Raw genomic sequence first — 19,089 nt, 5'->3', positions numbered from 1 at the left:
TCCCCGTGACAAGACTGACCCCCCCTTGTCCAGACTGACCACAGACTGACCACTCCCCGTGTCCAGACTGACCCCAGACTGACCTCTCCCCATGTCCAGACGGACCCCTCCCCGTGTCCGGACTGACCCCTCCCCATGTCCAGACAGACCCAAGACTGACCCCTCCCCGTTTCCAGACTGACCCCTCCCGTGCCCAGACTGAACCCAGACTGACCCCTCCCCGTGTCCAGACTGACCCCTCCCCGTGTCCGTATTGACCCCTCCCCATGTCCAGACTGATCCAAGACTGACTCCTCCCCATGTCCAGACTGACCCAAGACTGACCCCTCCCCGTGTCCAGACTGAACCCAGACTGACCCCTCCCCGTGTCCGTACTGACCCCTCCCCGTGTCCAGACTGACCCCTCCCCTTGTCCAGACTGAACCCAGACTGACCCCTCCCCGTGTCTGGACTGACCCCTCCCCTTCTCCAGACTTACACCTCCCCGTGTCCGGACTCAACCAAGACTGACCCCTCCCCGTGTCCAGACTGAACCCAGACTGACCCCTCCCCGTGTCCAGACTGACCCCTCCCCATGTCCAGACTAAACCCAGATGGACCCCTCCCCGTGTCCAGACTGAACCCAGACTGACCCCTCCCCGTGTCCAGACTGACCCCTCCCCGTGTCCGGACTCAACCAAGACTGACCCCTCCCCGTGTCCAGACTGACCCCTCCCCGTGTCTGGACTGACCCCTCCCCGTCTCCAGACTTACACCTCCCCGTGTCCGGTCTCAACCAAGACTGACCCCTCCCCGTGTCCAGTCTGAACCCAGACTGACCCCTCCCCTTGTCCAGACTGACCACAGACTGACCCCTCCCCATGTCCAGACTGACCCCTCGCCTTGTCCAGACTGACACCTCCCCGTGTCCGGACTCAACCAAGACTGACCCCTCCCCGTGTCCAGACTGAACCCAGAGTGACCCCTCCCCGTGTCCAGACTGACCCCTCCGCATGTGCAGACTGAACCCAGAGTGACCCCTCCCCTTGTCCACACTGACCCCTCCCCTTGTCCAGACTGACCCAAGACTGACCCCACCCCGGGTCCAGATTGACGCCTCCCCGTGTCCGGACTGACCCCTCCTCATGTCCAGACTGACCACTCCCCTTGTCCAGACTGAAACCAGACTGACCACACCCCGTGTTCAGACTGAACCCTCCCCTTGTCCAGACTGACCCCAGACTGACCCCTCCCCATGTCCAGACTGACCCCTCCCCTTGTCCGGACTGACCCCTCCCCATGTCCAGACTGACCCCTCCCTGTGTCCGGACTGCCCCCTCCCCGTGTCCAGACTGACCCCTCCCTGTGTCCAGACTCAACCAAGACTGACCCCTCCCCGTGTCCAGACTGACCCCAGACTGACCCCTCCCCGTGTCCAGACTGACCCATCCCCATGTCCAGACTGAACCCAGACTGACCCCTCCCCGTGTCTTGACTGACCCCTCCCCATCTCCAGACTGACACCTCCCCGTGTCCGGACTCAACCAAGACTGACCCCTCCCCGTGTCCAGACTGACCCCTCCCCGTGTCCAGACTGAACCCAGACTGACCCCTCCCCGTGTCTGGACTGACCCCTCCCCATCTCCAGACTGACACCTTCCCGTGTCCGGACTTAACCAAGACTGACCCCTCCTCGTGTCCAGACTGACCCCTCCCCGTGTCCGGACTGACCACTCCCCATGTCCAGACCGACCCCTCCCTGTGTCCGGACTGACCCCTCCCCGTGTCCAGACTGACCCCTCCCCGTGTCCAGACTCAACCAAGACTGACCCCACCCCGTGTCCAGACTGACCCCTCCCCGTGTCCAGACTGAACCCAGACTGACCCCTCCCCGTGTCCAGACTGACCCCTCCCCGTGTCCAGACTGAACCCAGACTGACCCCTCCCCATCTCCAGACTGACCCCTCCCTTTGTCCAGACTGACCCCAGACTGACCCCTCCCCGTGTCCAGACTCAACCAAGACTGACCCCACCCCGTGTCCAGACTGAACCCAGGCTGACCCCTCCCCATGTCCAGACTGACCCCTCCCTTTGTCCAGACTGACCCCAGACTGAAACCTCCCCGTGACCAGACTGACCCCTCCCCATGTCCAGACTGACCCCTCCCTTTGTCCAGACTGACCACAGACTGCAACCTCCCCGTGACCAGACTGACCCCTCCCGTGTCCGGACTGACCCCTCCCCGTGTCCGGACTGACCCCTCCCCGTGCCCGGACTGACCCCTCCCCGTGTCCGGACTGACCCCTCACCGTGTCCGGACTGACCCCTCCTCTTGTCCAGACTGACCCCAGACTGACCCCTCCCCTTGTCCACACTGACCCCTCCCCTTGTCCAGACTGACCCCAGACTGAAACTTCCCCATGACCAGACTGAACCCTCCCCGTGACCAGACGGACCCCTCACCGTGTCCAGACTGACCCCTCACCGTGTCCAGACTGACACCTCCCCGTGTCCGGACAGACACATCCCCTTGTCCAGACTGACCCCTCCCTGTGTCCAGACTGACCCCAGACTGACCCCTCCCCATGTCCAGACGGACCCCTCCCCATGTCCGGACTGTCCCCTCCCCGTGTCCAGACTGACCCCTCCCCATGTCCAGACTGACGAAGACTGACCCTTCCCCGTGTCCGGACTGACCCCTCCCCGAGTATAGAGTGAACCCAGACTGATCCCTCCCCATGTCCAGACGGACCCCTCCCCATGTCCGGACTGACCCCTCCCCGTGTCCAGACTGACCCCTCCCCATGTCCAGACTGACCCCTCCCCATGTCCAGACTGATCCAAGACTGAATCCTCCCCGTGTCCAGACTGACCCCAGACTGACCCCTCCACGTGTCCAGACTGACCCCTCCCCGTGACCAGACTGACCCCCTCCCCATGTCCAGACTGACCCCTCCCCATGTCCTGACTGACCCCAGACTGACCGCAGACTGACCCCCCCATGTCCAGACCGACCCCTCCCCGTGTCCAGACTGACCCCCCCTTGACCAGACTGACCACAGACTGACCCCTCCCTGTGTCCAGACTGACCCCCCCTTGACCAGACTGACCACAGACTGACCCCTCGCTATGTCCAGACTGACACCTCCCCGTGTCCAGACTGAACCCTCCCCTTGTCCAGACTGACCCCAGACTGACCCCTCCCCATGTCCAGACTGACCCCTCCCCTTGTCCGGACTGACCCCTCCCCATGTCCAGACTGACCCCTCCCTGTGTCCGGACTGCCCCCTCCCCGTGTCCAGACTGACCCCTCCCTGTGTCCAGACTCAACCAAGACTGACCCCTCCCCGTGTCCAGACTGACCCCAGACTGACCCCTCCCCGTGTCCAGACTGACCCATCCCCATGTCCAGACTGAACCCAGACTGACCCCTCCCCGTGTCTTGACTGACCCCTCCCCATCTCCAGACTGACACCTCCCCGTGTCCGGACTCAACCAAGACTGACCCCTCCCCGTGTCCGGACTGACCCCTCCCCGTGTCCAGACTGACCCCTCCCCGTGTCCAGACTCAACCAAGACTGACCCCTCCCCGTGTCCAGACTGACCCCTCCCCGTTTCCAGACTGAACCCAGACTGACCCCTCCCCGTGTCCAGACTGAACCCAGACTGACCCCTCCCCATCTCCAGACTGACCCCTCCCCGTGTCCGGACTGACCCCTCCCCATGTCCAGACTGACCCCTCCCTGTGTCCGGACTGACCCCTCCCCGTGTCCAGACTGACCCCTCCCCGTGTCCTGACTCAACCAAGACTGACCCCACCCAGTGTCCAGACTGAACCCAGGCTGACCCCTCCCCATGTCCAGACTGACCCCTCCCTTTGTCCAGACTGACCCCAGACTGAAACCTCCCCGTGTCCGGACTGACGCCTCCCCGTGTCCGGACTGACCCCTCCCCGTGTCCGGACTGACCCCTCCTCTTGTCCAGACTGACCCCAGACTGACCCCTCCCCTTGTCCACACTGACCCCTCCCCTTGTCCGACTGACCCCAGACTGAAACTTCCCCATGACCAGACTGAACCCTCCCCGTGTCCAGACTGACACCTCCCCGTGTCCAGACTGACCCCTCCCTGTGTCCAGACTGACCCCAGACTGAAACATCCCCATGACCAGACTGAACCCTCCCCGTGTCCAGACTGACACATCCCCTTGTCCAGACTGACCCCTCCCTGTGTCCAGACTGACCCCAGACTGACCCCTCCCCATGTCCAGACGGACCCCTCCCCATGTCCGGACTGTCTCCTCCCCGTGTCCAGACTGACCCCTCCCCATGTCCAGACTGACGAAGACTGACCCTTCCCCGTGTCCGGACTGACCCCTCCCCGAGTATAGAGTGAACCCAGACTGATCCCTCCCCATGTCCAGACGGACCCCTCCCCATGTCCGGACTGACCCCTCCCCATGTCCAGACTGACCCCTCCCCATGTCCAGACTGACCCCTCCCCATGTCCAGACGGACCCCTCCCCATGTCCGGACTGTCCCCTCCCCGTGTCCAGACTGACCCCTCCCTATGTCCAGACTGACGAAGACTGACCCTTCCCCGTGTCCGGACTGACCCCTCCCCGAGTATAGAGTGAACCCAGACTGATCCCTCCCCATGTCCAGACGGACCCCTCCCCATGTCCGGACTGACCCCTCCCCATGTCCAGACTGACCCCTCCCCATGTCCAGACTGACCCCTCCCCATGTCCAGACTGACCCAAGACTGAATCCTCCCCGTGTCCAGACTGACCCCAGACTGACCCCTCCACGTGTCCAGACTGACCCCTCCCCGTGACCAGACTGACCCCCTCCCCATGTCCAGACTGACCCCTCCCCATGTCCTGACTGACCCCAGACTGACCCCAGACTGACCCCCCCATGTCCAGACCGACCCCTCCCCGTGTCCAGACTGACACCCCCTTGACCAGACTGACCACAGACTGACCCCTCCCTGTGTCCAGACTGACCCCCCCTTGACCAGACTGACCACAGACTGACCCCTCGCTATGTCCAGACTGACACCTCCCCGTGTCCAGACTAAACCAGATGGACCCCTCCCCTTGTCCAGACTGAACCCAGACTGACCCCTCCCCGTGTCCAGACTGACCCCTCCCCTTGTCCAGACTGAACCCAGACTGACCCCTCCCCATGTCCAGACTGAACCCAGACTGACCCCTCCCCGTGTCCAGACTGACCCCTCGCCATGTCCAGACTGACACCTCCCCGTGTCCAGAGTGACACCTCCCCGTGTCCAGACTCACCTCTCCCTGTGTCCGGACTGACCCTTCCCCTTGCCCAGACTGACCCCAGACTGACCCCTCCCCGTGTCCAGAGTGACCACTCCCCGTGTCCGGACTCACCCCTCCCCGTGTCCGGACTGACCCTTCCCCTTGTCCAGACTGACCCCTCCCCATGTCCAGACTGACCCCTCCCCGTGTCCAGACGGACCCCTCCCCGTGTACAGACGGACCCCTCCCCGTGTCCAGATGGACCCCTCCCCGTGTCCGGACTGACCCATCCCCTTGTCCAGACTGACCACTCACCGTGTCCAGACTGACCTCTCCCCATGTCCAGACCGACCCCTCCCCGTGTCCAGACTGATTCCCCCTTGTCCAGACAGACCACAGACTGACAACTCCCCATGTCCAGACTGACCCCAGACTGACCTCTCCCCATGTCCAGACGGACCCCTCCCCGTGTCCGGACTGAACCCTCCCCATGTCCAGACAGACCCAAGACTGACCCCTCCCCGTGTCTAGACTGACCCCTCCCCATGTCCAGACTAAACCCTGACGGACCCCTCCCCTTGTCCAGACTGAACCCAGACTGACCCCTCCCCGTGCCCAGACTGACACCTCCCCGTGTCCGGACTCAACCAAGACTGACCCCTCCCCGTGTCCAGACTGAACCCAGACTGACCCCTCCCCTTGTCCACACTGACCCCTCCCCTTGTCCAGACTGACCCCAGGCTGACCCCTCCCCGTGTCCAGACTGACCCCTCCCCGCGTCCGGACTGACCCCTCCCCATGTCCAGACTGACCCCTCCCCTTGTCCAGACTGACCCCAGACTGACCCTTCCCCGTGTCCAGACTGACCTCTCCCCGTGTCCAGACTGACCCCTCCCCGCATCCGGACTGACCCCTCCCCATGTCCAGACTGACCCCTCCCCTTGTCCAGACTGACCCCAGACTGACCCCTCCCTGTGTCCAGACTGACCCCTCCCCTTGTCCAGACTGACCCCAGACTGACCCCTCCCCATGTCCAGACTGACCCCTCCCCATGTCCAGACTGACCCCTCCCCTTGTCCAGACTGACCCCAGACTGACCCCTCCCCATTTCCAGACTGACCCCTCCCCTTGTTCAGACTGACCCCTCCCATTGTCCAGACTGACCCCAGACTGACCCCTCCCCGTGTCAAGACTGACCCCTCCCTTGTCCGGACTGACCCCTCCCCATGTCCAGACTGACCCCTCCCCGTGTCCAGACTCAACCAAGACTGACCCCTCCCCGTGTCCAGACTGACCCCAGACTGACCCCTCCCTGTGTCCTGACTGACCCATCCCCATGTCCAGACTGACCCCAGACTGACCCATCCCCGTGTCTGGACTGACCCCTCCCCATTTCCAGACTGACACCTACCCGTGTCCTGACTGAACCCAGACTGACCCCTCCCCGTGTCCAGACTGACCCCTCCCCTTGTCCAGACTGACCCCAGACTGACGCTTCCCCATGTCCAGACTGACCCCTCCCCGTGTCCGGTCTGACCCCACCCCGTGTCCAGACTGACCCCTCCCCATGTCCAGACTGACCCAAGACTGACCCCTCCCCGTGTCCAGACTGACCCCTCCCCGTGTCCAGACTGAACCCAGACTGACCCCTCCCTATGTCCAGACTAAACCCTGACGGACCCCTCCCCTTGTCCAGACTGAACCCAGACTGACCCCTTCCCGTGTCCAGACTGACCCCTCGCCATGTCCAGACTGACACCTCCCCGTGTCCGGACACAACCAAGACTGACCCCTCCCCGTGTCCAGGCTGAACCCAGACTGACCCCTCCCCGTGTCCAGACTGACCCCTCCGCATGTGCAGACTGACCCCAGACTGACCCCTCCCCTTGTCCACACTGACCCCTCCCCTTGTCCAGACTGACCCCAGACTGACCACTCCCCGTGTCCAGACTGACCCATCCCCATGTCCGGACTGACCCCTCCCCTTGTCCGGACTTACCCCTCCTCTTGTCCAGACTGACCCCTCCCTGTGTCCAGACTGACCCCAGACTGACCCCTCCCCGTGTCCAGACGGACCCCTCCCCGTGTCCAGACTGACACCTCCCCGTGTCCGGACAGACCCCTCCCCTTGTCCAGATGGACCCCAGACTGACCCTCCCATGTCCAGACTGACCCCAGACTGACCTCTCCCCATGTCCAGACTGACCCTCCCCGTGTCTAGACTGACCGCTCCCCTTGTCCTTACTGACCCCTCCCCGTGTCCAGACTGACCCCAGACTGACCCCTCCCCATGTCCAGACGGGCCCCTCCCCATGTCCAGACTGAACCCAGACTGACCCCTCCCCGTGTCCAGACTGTCCCCTCCCCGTGTCCAGACTGACCCCTCCCCATGTCCAGACTGAACTCAGACTGACCCCTCCCCGTGTCCAGACTGACCCCTCCCCGTGTCCAGACTGACCCCAAACTGACCCCTACCCGTTTCCAGTCTTAAACCAGACTGACCCCAGATTGACCCCTCCCGTGTCCAGACTTAATCTAGACTGACCCCTCCTCATGCCCAAACTCAACCCAGACTGACCATTCTCCGTGTCCAGACTGACCCCTCCCCATGTGCAGACTGACCCCTCCCCGTGTCCAGACTGACCCCAGACTGACCCCTCCCCATGTCCAGACTGACCCCTCCCCTTGTCCGGACTGACCCCTCCCCTTGTCCAGACTGACCCCAGACTGACCCCTCCCCATGTCCAGACTGACCCCTCCCCATGTCCAGACTGACCCCTCCCCTTGTCCAGACTGACCCCAGACTGACCCCTCCCCATGTCCAGACTGACCCCTCCCCTTGTCCAGACTGACCCCAGACTGACCCCTCCCCATGTCCAGACTGACCCCTCCCCTTGTCCAGACTGTCCCCTCCCCATGTCCACACTGACCCCTCCCCTGTCCAGACTGACCCCAGACTGACCCCTCCCCTTGTCCAGACTGAACCCAGACTGACCCCTCCCCTTGTCCAGACTGACCCCAGACTGACCCCTCCCCGTGTCCAGACTGACCCCTCCCAGTGTCCAGACTGACCCCTCCCAGTGTCCAGACTGACCCCTCCCCTTGTCCAGACTGACCCCTCCCCGTGTCCAGACTGACCCCTCCCCTTGTCCAGACTGACCCCAGACTTACCCCTCCCTGTGTCCAGACTGACCCCTCCCAGTGTCCAGACTGACCCCTCGCAGTGTCCAGACTGACCCCTCCCCTTGTCCAGACTGACCCCTCCCCTTGTCCAGACTGACCACTCCCCATGTCCAGACTGACCCCTCCCTGTGTCCGGACTGACCACTCCCCATGTCCAGACTGACCCCAGACTGACCCCTCCCCATGTCATGACTGACCCCTCCCCTTGTCCAGACTGACCCCAGATTGACCCCTCCCCGTGTCCAGACTGACCCCTCCCCTTGTCCAGACTGACCCCTGACTGACCCCTCGCCATGTCCACACTGACCCATCCCCCTGTCCAGACTGACCCCTCCCCTTGTCCAGACTGACCCCAGACTGACCCCTCCCCCTGTCCAGACTGACCACAGACTGACCTCTCCCCATGTCCAGACTGACCCCAGACTGACCCCAGATTGACCCCTCCCCGTGTTTAGACTGACCCCTCCCCATGTCCAGACTGACCCCAGACTGACCCCTCCCTGTGTCCAGACTGACCCCTCCCCATGTCCAGACTGACCCCTCCCTGTGTCCGGACTGACCCCTCCCCTTGTACAGACTGACCCCAGATTGACCCGTCCCCGTGCCCAGACTGACCCCTCCCCTTGTCCAGACTGACCCCAGACTGACCCATCCCCTTGTCCAGACTGACCCCACCCCTTGTCCAGACTGACCCCAGACTGACCCCTCCCCGTGTCCAGACTGACCCCTCCCCGTGTCCAGACTGACCCCTCCGCGTGTCCAGAATGGCCCATCCCCCTGTACAGACTGACCCGTCCTTGTGTCCCGACTGACCCCTCTGCATGTCCAGACTGACCCCAGACTGACCCCTCCCCGTGTCCAGACTGACCCCTCGCCATGTCCAGACTGACACCTCCCCGTGTCCAGACTGAGCCCCTCCCCATGTCCAGACTGACCCCTCCCCATGTCCAGACTGAACCCAGACTGACCCCTCCCCGTTTCCAGACTTAATCTAGACTGACCCCTCCTCATGCCCAAACTGAACCCAGACTGACCATTCCCCGTGTCCAGACTGACCCCTCCCTTTGTCCAGACTGACCCCTCACCATGCGCAGACTGACCCCTCCCCGTGTCCAGACTGACACCTCCGGTTCTCCAGACTGACCCCTCCCCATGTCCAGACTGACCCCTCCCCTTGTCCAGACTGACCCCAGACTGACCCCTCGCCATGTCCAGACTGACCCCTCCCCTTGTCCAGACTGACCCCTCCCCATGTCCAGACTGACCCCTCCCCTTGTCCAGACTGACCCCAGACTGACCCCTCCCCGTGTCCGGACTGACCCCAGACTGACCCCGCCCTGAGTCCAAACTGAACCTCAATCACTCGGACACACTGTCCTCCCCCTCCCCCCCCGCCCCCCCCTCCTCCCCTCCCCCACCCCCTCCCCCCACCCCCTCCCCCGCTCCCTCCCCCCTCCCCTGCTCCCTCTCCCTCCCCCTCCCCTGCCCCCTCCCCGCAGGTTCCACAGAGACGGGGTTTGAAGCTTGAGTCAGCCATTCGGCCCATCCCATCTGCTCTGCCTGCAGTAAGATCCTGTTTGATCTGGTTTCCAATTCTTTTCCCTCTCCTGGTGGCTCAGTCAGAACTCCGTCTGTTTCCAGAGCGAGTTTCTCCTGGGACACGTTGTGAGTTTGTTATAGTTTGAGGGCCGCCAGGAATCTCTCGCACTCTGACCAGCAGCCACTGGTGTGTGGAAGGATTGTCCAGAGCGGGACACTCAGCCGCTTTGACCACATTGTCAACGCGCCTTCCTGAGGCAGGTCGCCAACCCGGAGCTTCCGGCTCAGAGACGCTTCCCATTGTGGCCTCAAGATGCACTGACCTGAGAGTAACCTCAAATCTACAACCTGCCGACCCCAATAACCTTTCACCCTCTTATTATTGAAGAATCTATTCGCTCTGCCTCATAAATATTCAAATATTCTGCTTCCCACCTTCCGAGGAAGAGAGTTCCAGAGATGCACCAGCCTCGCAGAGAAAATAATTCATGGACTCTCCACAATGCCAAGGAGGCCATTCAGCCCATTGAGTCTGCAGCGACCCTCTGAAAGAGGACCACACCTCGGCACCCTCGCCGCCCTGGCCCCGTAACTCCACATAACCTTTTGGACACTATGGGCAATTTATCACGGCCAATCCACCTAACCTGCACATCTTTGGACTGTGGGAGGAAACCGGAGCACCCGGAGGAAACCCACGCACACACGGGGAGAACGTGCAGACTCCGCACAGACAGTGACCACTGTGTCACCCCAAATTCTCCTCATCTGCGTTCTGGACAGGTGACCACGTAGCTTTAAACACTGACACTTGTTCTAGATTCCCCACATCGATCCTGTCACTACCCCTCCCCTCAGGATCCAGTCAATACAGACACCCCTCCAACAAAACCCCAAAGGATCAATAATATTCCCCAGAGGGGTAATCGCACCAACAAAGAGTTGAACAGACCCTCCCTATGGCTTTCTCCACCCCCCCTCCCCCACAAGCGTTATTGAGACTAGAGGGGGAGCAGAGGATTGAGATGCATGTGGACTGACACCGAGCTCGTTTCCTCTCTTACCGACAGGTCGATGAGTTGATGAGAGAAGAGCTGAAAAATCTGAGGATGGCGGTGGAGCGAGATTTCAGTGAACCCCCGAAAGCAAAACCCAAGCCCAAAAAGGTATCATCACAGCAAACTGTACCCCAACCACCCCCATCAACACAAACTGTACCCCAACCACCCCCATCAACACCAACTGTACCCCAACCACCCCCATCAACACAATCTGTACCCCAACCAACCCTATCAACACAAACTGTACCCCAACCACCCCTATCAACACAAACTGTACCCCAACCACCCCCATCAACACAATCTGTACCCCAACCACCCCCATCAACACAATCTGTACCCCAACCACCCCCATCAACACAAACTGTACCCCAACCACCCCTATCAACACAATCTGTACCCCAACCACCCCCATCAACACAATCTGTACCCCAACCACCCCCATCAACACAAACTGTACCCCAACCACCCCCATCAACACAATCTGTACCCCAACCACCCCCATCAACACAAACTGTACCCCAACCACCCCTATCAACACAAACTGTACCCCAACCACCCCCATCAACACAATCTGTACCCCAACCACCCCCATCAACACAAACTGTACCCCAACCACCCCCATCAACACAATCTGTACCCCAACCACCCCCATCAACACAAACTGTACCCCAACCACCCCCATCAACACAAACTGTACCCCAACCACCCCTATCAACACAATCTGTACCCCAACCACCCCCATCAACACAAACTGTACCCCAACCACCCCTATCAACACAAACTGTACCCCAACCACCCCCATCAACACAATCTGTACCCCAACCACCCCCATCAACACAATCTGTACCCCAACCACCCCTATCAACACAATCTGTACCCCAACCACCCCGATCAACACAAACTGTACCCCAACCACCCCTATCAACACAATCTGTACCCCAACCACCCCCATCAACACAAACTGTACCCCAACCACCCCTATCAGCACAATCTGTACCCCAACCACCCCCATCAACACAATCTGTACCCCAACCACCCCTATCAACACAGACTGTACCCCAACCGCCCCCATCAACACAAACTGTACCCCAACCACCCCCATCAACACAATCTGTACCCCAACCACCCCTATCAACACAATCTGTACCCCAACCACCCCTATCAACACAGACTGTACCCCAACCGCCCCCATCAACACAAACTGTACCCCAACCACCCCTATCAACACAATCTGTACCCCAACCACCACTAACAACACAAACTGTACCCCAACCACCCCCATCAACACAAACTGTACCCCAACCACCCCTAACAACACAAACTGTACCCCAACCACCCCTATCAACACAAACTGTACCCCAACCACCCCTATCAACACAAACTGTACCCCAACCACCCCTATCAACACAAACTGTACCCCAACCACCCCTATCAACGCAAACTGTACCCCAACCACCCCTATCATCACAAACTGTACCCCAACAACCCCTATCAACACAAACTGTACCCCAACCACCCCTATCAACACAATCTGTACCCCAACCACCCCTATCATCACAAACTGTACCCCAACAACCCCTATCAACACAAACTGTAGCCCAACCGCCCCTCTCAACACAATCTGTACCCCAACAACCCCTATCAACACAAACTGTACCCCAACCGCCCCGATCAACACAATCTGTACCCCAACAACCCCTATCAACACAAACTGTACCCCAACCACCCCTATCAACACAATCTGTACCCCAACCACCCCTATCAACACAAACTGTACCCCATCCACCCCGATCAACACAAACAGTACCCCAACCACCCCTATCAACACAAACTGTACCCCAACCACCCCTGTCAACTCAATCTGTACCCCTACCACCCCTATCAACACAAACTGTACCCCAACCACCCCTATCAACACAATCTGTACCCCAACCACCCCTATCAACACAATCTGTACCCCAACCACCCCTATCAACACAAACTGTACCCCAACCACCCCTATCAACACAATCTGTACCCCAACCACCCCTATCAACACAATCTGTACCCCAACCACCCCTATCAACGCAAACTGTACCCCAACCACCCCTATCATCACAAACTGTACCCCAACAACCCCTATCAACACAAACTGTACCCCAACCACCCCTATCAACACAATCTGTACCCCAACCACCCCTATCATGATAAACTGTACCCCAACAACCCCTATCAACACAAACTGTACCCCAACCGCCCCTCTCAACACAATCTGTACCCCAACAACCCCTATCAACACAAACTGTACCCCAACCGCCCCGATCAACACAATCTGTACCCCAACCACCCCTATCAACACAATCTGTACCCCAACCACCCCTATAAACACAAACTGTACCCCACCCACCCCGATCAACACAAACTGTACACCAACCACCCCTATCAACACAAACTGTACCCCAACCACCGCTATCAACTCAATCTGTACCCCTACCACCCCTATCAACACAAACAGTACCCCAACCACCCCTATCAACACAATCTGTACCCCAACCACCCCTATCAACACAATCTGTACCCCAACCACCCCTATCAACACAATCTGTACCCCAACCACCCCTATCAACACAATTTGTACCCCAACCACCCCTATCAACACAAACTGTACCCCACCCACCCCGATCAACACAATCTGTACCCCAACCACCCCTATCAACACAAACTGTACCCCAACCACCCCGATCAACACAAACTGTACCCCAACCACCCCTATCAACACAAACTGTACCCCAACCACCCCGATCAACACAAACTGTACCCCACCCACCCCGATCAACACAAACTGTACCCCAACCACCCCTACCAACACAAACTGTACCCCAACCACCCCGATCAACACAAACTGTACCCCAACCACCCCTATCAACACAAACTGTACCCCACCCACCCCGATCAACACAAACTGTACCCCACCCACCCCGATCAACACAAACTGTACCCCAACCACCCCTATCAACACAAACTGTACCCCAACCACCCCTAACAACACAAACTGTACCCCAACGACCCCCATCAACACGAACTGTACCCCAACCACCCCTATCAACACAAACTGTTCCCCAACCACCCCTAACAACACAAACTGTACCCCAACCACCCCTATCAACACAAACTGTACCCCAACCACCCCTATCAATACAAACTGTACCCCAACCACCCCTATCAACACAAACTGTACCCCAACCACCCCTATCAACACAATCTGTACCCCAACCACCCCTATCAACACAAACTGTACCCCAACCACCCCTATCAACACAATCTGTACCCCACCCACCCCTATAAACACAAACTGTACCCCAACCACCACTATCAACACAATCTGTACCCCACCCACCCCTATCAACACAAACTGTACCCCACCCACCCCTATCAACACAATCTGTACCCCAACCACCACTATCAACACAATCTGTGCCCCACCCACCCCGATCAACACAAACTGTACCCCAACCACCCCTATCAACACAAACTGTACCCCAACCACCCCCATCAACACAAACTGTACCCCAACCACCCCTAACAACACAAACTGTACCCCAACCACCCCTATCAACACAATCTGTACCCCAACCAGCCCCATCAACACAAACTGTACCCCAACCACCCCTATCAATGCAAACTGTACCCCAACCACCCCTATCAACACAAACTGTACCCCAACCACCCCTATCAACACAATCTGTACCCCAACCACCCCTATCAACACAATCTGTACCCCACCCACCCCTATAAACACAAACTGTACCCCAACCACCACTATCAACACAATCTGTACCCCACCCACCCCTATCAACACAAACTGTACCCCAACCACCACTATCAACACAATCTGTGCCCCACCCACCCCGATCAACACAAACTGTACCCCAACCACCACAATCAACACAATCTGAACCCCACCCACCCCTATCAATGCAAACTGTACCCCAACCACCCCTATCAACACAAACTGTACCCCAACCACCCCGATCAACACAAACTGTACCCCAACCACCCCTATCAATGCAAACTGTACCCCAACCACCCCTATCAACACAAACTGTACCCCAACCACCCCGATCAACACAATCTGTACCCCAACCACCCCTATCAACACAAACTGTACCCCAACCACCCCTATCAACACAAACTGTACCCCACCCACCCCTATTAACACAAACTGTACCCCAACCGCCCCGATCAACACAATCTGTACCCCAACCACCCCTATCAACACAAACTGTACCCCAACCACCCCTATCAACACAAACTATACCCCACCCACCCCTATCAACACAAACTGTACCCCAACCAGCCCGATCAACACAATCTGTACCCCAACCACCCCTATCAACACAAACTGTACCCCAACCACCCCTATCAACACAATCTGTACCCCAACCGCCCCGATCAACAAAATCTGTACCCCACCCACCCCGATCAACACAAACTGTACCCCAACCACCCCTATCAACACAATCTGTACCCCACCCACCCCGATCAACACAAACTGTACCCCAACCACCCCTATCAACACAATCTGTACGCCAACCACCCCTATCAACACAATCTGTACCCCAACAACCCCTATCAACACAATCTGTACCCCAACCACGCCTATCGACACAATCTGTTCCCCAACCACCCCTATCAACACAAACTGTACCCCAACCACCCCTATCAACACAAACTGTACCCCAACCACCACTATCAACACAATCTGTACCCCACCCACCCCTATCAACACAAACTGTACCCCAACCACCCCTATCAACACAAACTGTACACAACCACCCCTATCAACACAAACTGTACCCCAACCACCCCTATCAACACAAACTGTACCCCAACGACCCCTATCAACACAATCTGTACCCCAACCACCCCTATCAACACAAACTGTACCCCAACAACCCCTATCAACACAATCTGTACCCCAACCACCCCTATCAACACAAACTGTACCCCAACCACCCCTATCAACACAATCTGTGCCCCAACCACCCCTATCAACACAAACTGTACCCCAACAATCCCTACCAACACAATCTGTACCCCAACCACCCCTATCAACACAAACTGTACCCCAACCACCCCTATCAACACAAACTGTACCCCAACCACCCCTATCAACACAAACTGTACCCCAACCACCCCGATCAACACAAACTGTACCCCAACCATCCCTATCAACACAAACTGTACCCCAACCACCCCTATCAACACAAACTGTACCCCAACCACCACTATCAACACAAACTGTACCCCAACCACGCCTATCAACACAAACTGTACCCTAACCACCCCTAACAACACAAACTGTACCCCAACCACCCCTATCAACACAAACTGTACCCCAACCACCCCTATCAACACAAACTGTACCCCAACCACCCCTAACAACACAAACTGTACCCCAACCACCCCTATCAACACAATCTGTACCCCAACCACCCCTATCAACACAAACTGTGCCCCAACAACCCCTATCAACACAAACTGTGCCCCAACCATCCCTTTCAACACAATCTGTACCCCAACCACCCCTATCAACACAAACTGTACCCCAACCATCCCTTTCAACACAATCTGTACCCCAACCACCCCTATCAACACAAACTGTACCCCAACCATCCCTTTCAACACAAACTGTACCCCAACCACCCCTATCAACACAAACTGTACCCCACCCACCCCGATCAACACAATCTGTACCCCAACCACCCCTATCAACACAAACTGAACCCCAACCACCCCTATCAACACAATCTGTACCCCAACCGCCCCTATCAACACAAACTGTACCCCAACCACCCCTATCAACACAAACTGTACCCCAACCACCCGTATCAATGCAAACTGTACCCCAACCACCCCTAGCAACACAAACTGTACCCCAACCACCCGTATCAATGCAAACTGTACCCCAACCACCCCAATCAACACAATCTGTACCCCAACAACCCCTATCAACACAAACTGTACCCCAACCACCCCTATCAACACAATCTGTACCCCAACGAACCCTATCAACACAAACTGTACCCCAACCACCCGTTTCAATGCAAACTGTACCCCAACCACCCCTATCAACACAATCTGTACCCCAACCACCCCTATCAACACAATCTGTACCCCAACCACCCCTATCAACACAAACTGTACCCCAACCACCCGTATCAATGCAATCTGTACCCCAACCACCCCTATCAACACAAACTGTACCCCAACCATCCCTATCAACACAACCTGTACCCCAACCACCCCTATCAACACAAACTGTACCCCAACCACCCCTATCAACACAATCTGTACCCCAACCACCCCTATCAACACAATCTGTACCCCAACCACCCCATCAACACAATCTGTACCCCAACCACCCCTATCAACACAAACTATACCCCAAACACCCCTATCAACACAATCTGTACCCCAACCACCCCTATCAACACAAACTGTACCCCAACCACCCCGATCAACACAATCTATACCCCAACCACCCCTATCAACACAAACTGTACCCCAACCACCCCTATCAACACAAACAGTACCCCAACCACCCCTATCAACACAAACTGTACCCCACCCACCCCTATCAACACAATCTGTTCCCCAACCACCCCTATCAGCATAAACTGTCCCCTAACCACCCCTATCAACACAATCTGTACCCCAACCACCCCTATCAACACAAACTGTACCCCAACCACCCCTATCAACACAATCTGTACCCCAACCGCCCCGATCAACAAAATCTGTACCCCACCCACCCCTATCAACACAATCTGTACCCCAACCGCCCCGATCAACAAAATCTGTACCCCACCCACCCCGATCAACACAAACTGTACCCCAACCACCCCTATCAACACAATCTGTACCCCACCCACCCCAATCAACACAAACTGTACCCCAACCCCCCTAACAACACAATCTGTACCCCAACCACCCCTATCAACACAATCTGTACCCCAACAACCCCTATCAACACAATCTGTACCCCAACCACCCCTATCGACACAATCTGTTCCCCAACCACCCCTATCAACACAAACTGTACCCCAACCACCCCTATCAACACAAACTGTACCCCAACCACCACTATCAACACAATCTGTACCCCACCCACCCCTATCAACACAAACTGTACCCCAACCACCCCTATCAACACAAACTGTACACAACCACCCCTATCAACACAAACTGTACCCCAACCACCCCTATCAACACAAACTGTACCCCAACCACCCCTATCAACACAATCTGTACCCCAACCACCCCTATCAACACACACTGTACCCCAACAACCCCTATCAACACAATCTGTACCCCAACCACCCCTATCAACACAAACTGTACCCCAACCACCCCTATCAACACAATCTGTGCCCCAACCACCCCTATCAACACAAACTGTACCCCAACAACCCCTACCAACACAATCTGTACCCCAACCACCCCTATCAACACAAACTGTACCCCAACCACCCCTATCAACACAAACTGTACCCCAACCACCCCTATCAACACAAACTGTACCCCAACCACCCCGATCAACACAAACTGTACCCCAACCACCCCTATCAACACAAACTGTACCCCAACCACCCCTATCAACACAAACTGTACCCCAACTACCACTATCAACACAAACTGTACCCCAACCACCCCTATCAACACAAACTGTACCCTAACCACCCCTAACAACACAAACTGTACCCCAACCACCCCTATCAACACAAACTGTACCCCAACCACCCCGATCAACACAAACTGTACCCCAACCACCCCTAACAACACAAACTGTACCCCAACCACCCCTATCAACACAATCTGTACCCCAACCACCCCTATCAACACAAACTGTGCCCCAACAACCCCTATCAACACAAACTGTGCCCCAACCATCCCTTTCAACACAATCTGTACCCCAACCACCCCTATCAACACAAACTGTACCCCAACCATCCCTTTCAACACAATCTGTACCCCAACCACCCCTATCAACACAAACTGTACCCCAACCATCCCTTTC

General features: G+C 57.6%; 1 protein-coding gene across 2 annotated transcripts in view; it reads left to right on the top strand.

Moving 5' to 3' along the window:
- The window catches only part of LOC140385924 (dynein regulatory complex protein 11-like), a 1,066,524-nt gene that overhangs the window by 673,623 nt on the left and 373,812 nt on the right, over positions 1-19,089 (top strand). For both annotated transcript variants that reach the window (XM_072468573.1, XM_072468575.1), the window contains one exon: positions 11,040-11,135. In XM_072468573.1, the coding sequence (XP_072324674.1) occupies positions 11,040-11,135 (96 nt within the window). The remainder of the gene's footprint in view (positions 1-11,039; positions 11,136-19,089) is intronic.

This window comes from Scyliorhinus torazame, chromosome 11 (assembly GCF_047496885.1).
Source record: "Scyliorhinus torazame isolate Kashiwa2021f chromosome 11, sScyTor2.1, whole genome shotgun sequence".
NCBI lineage: Eukaryota > Metazoa > Chordata > Chondrichthyes > Carcharhiniformes > Scyliorhinidae > Scyliorhinus > Scyliorhinus torazame.
The sequence above is the reverse complement of the archived record's forward strand: the minus strand, read 5'-3'. Positions and strand labels throughout refer to the sequence as shown.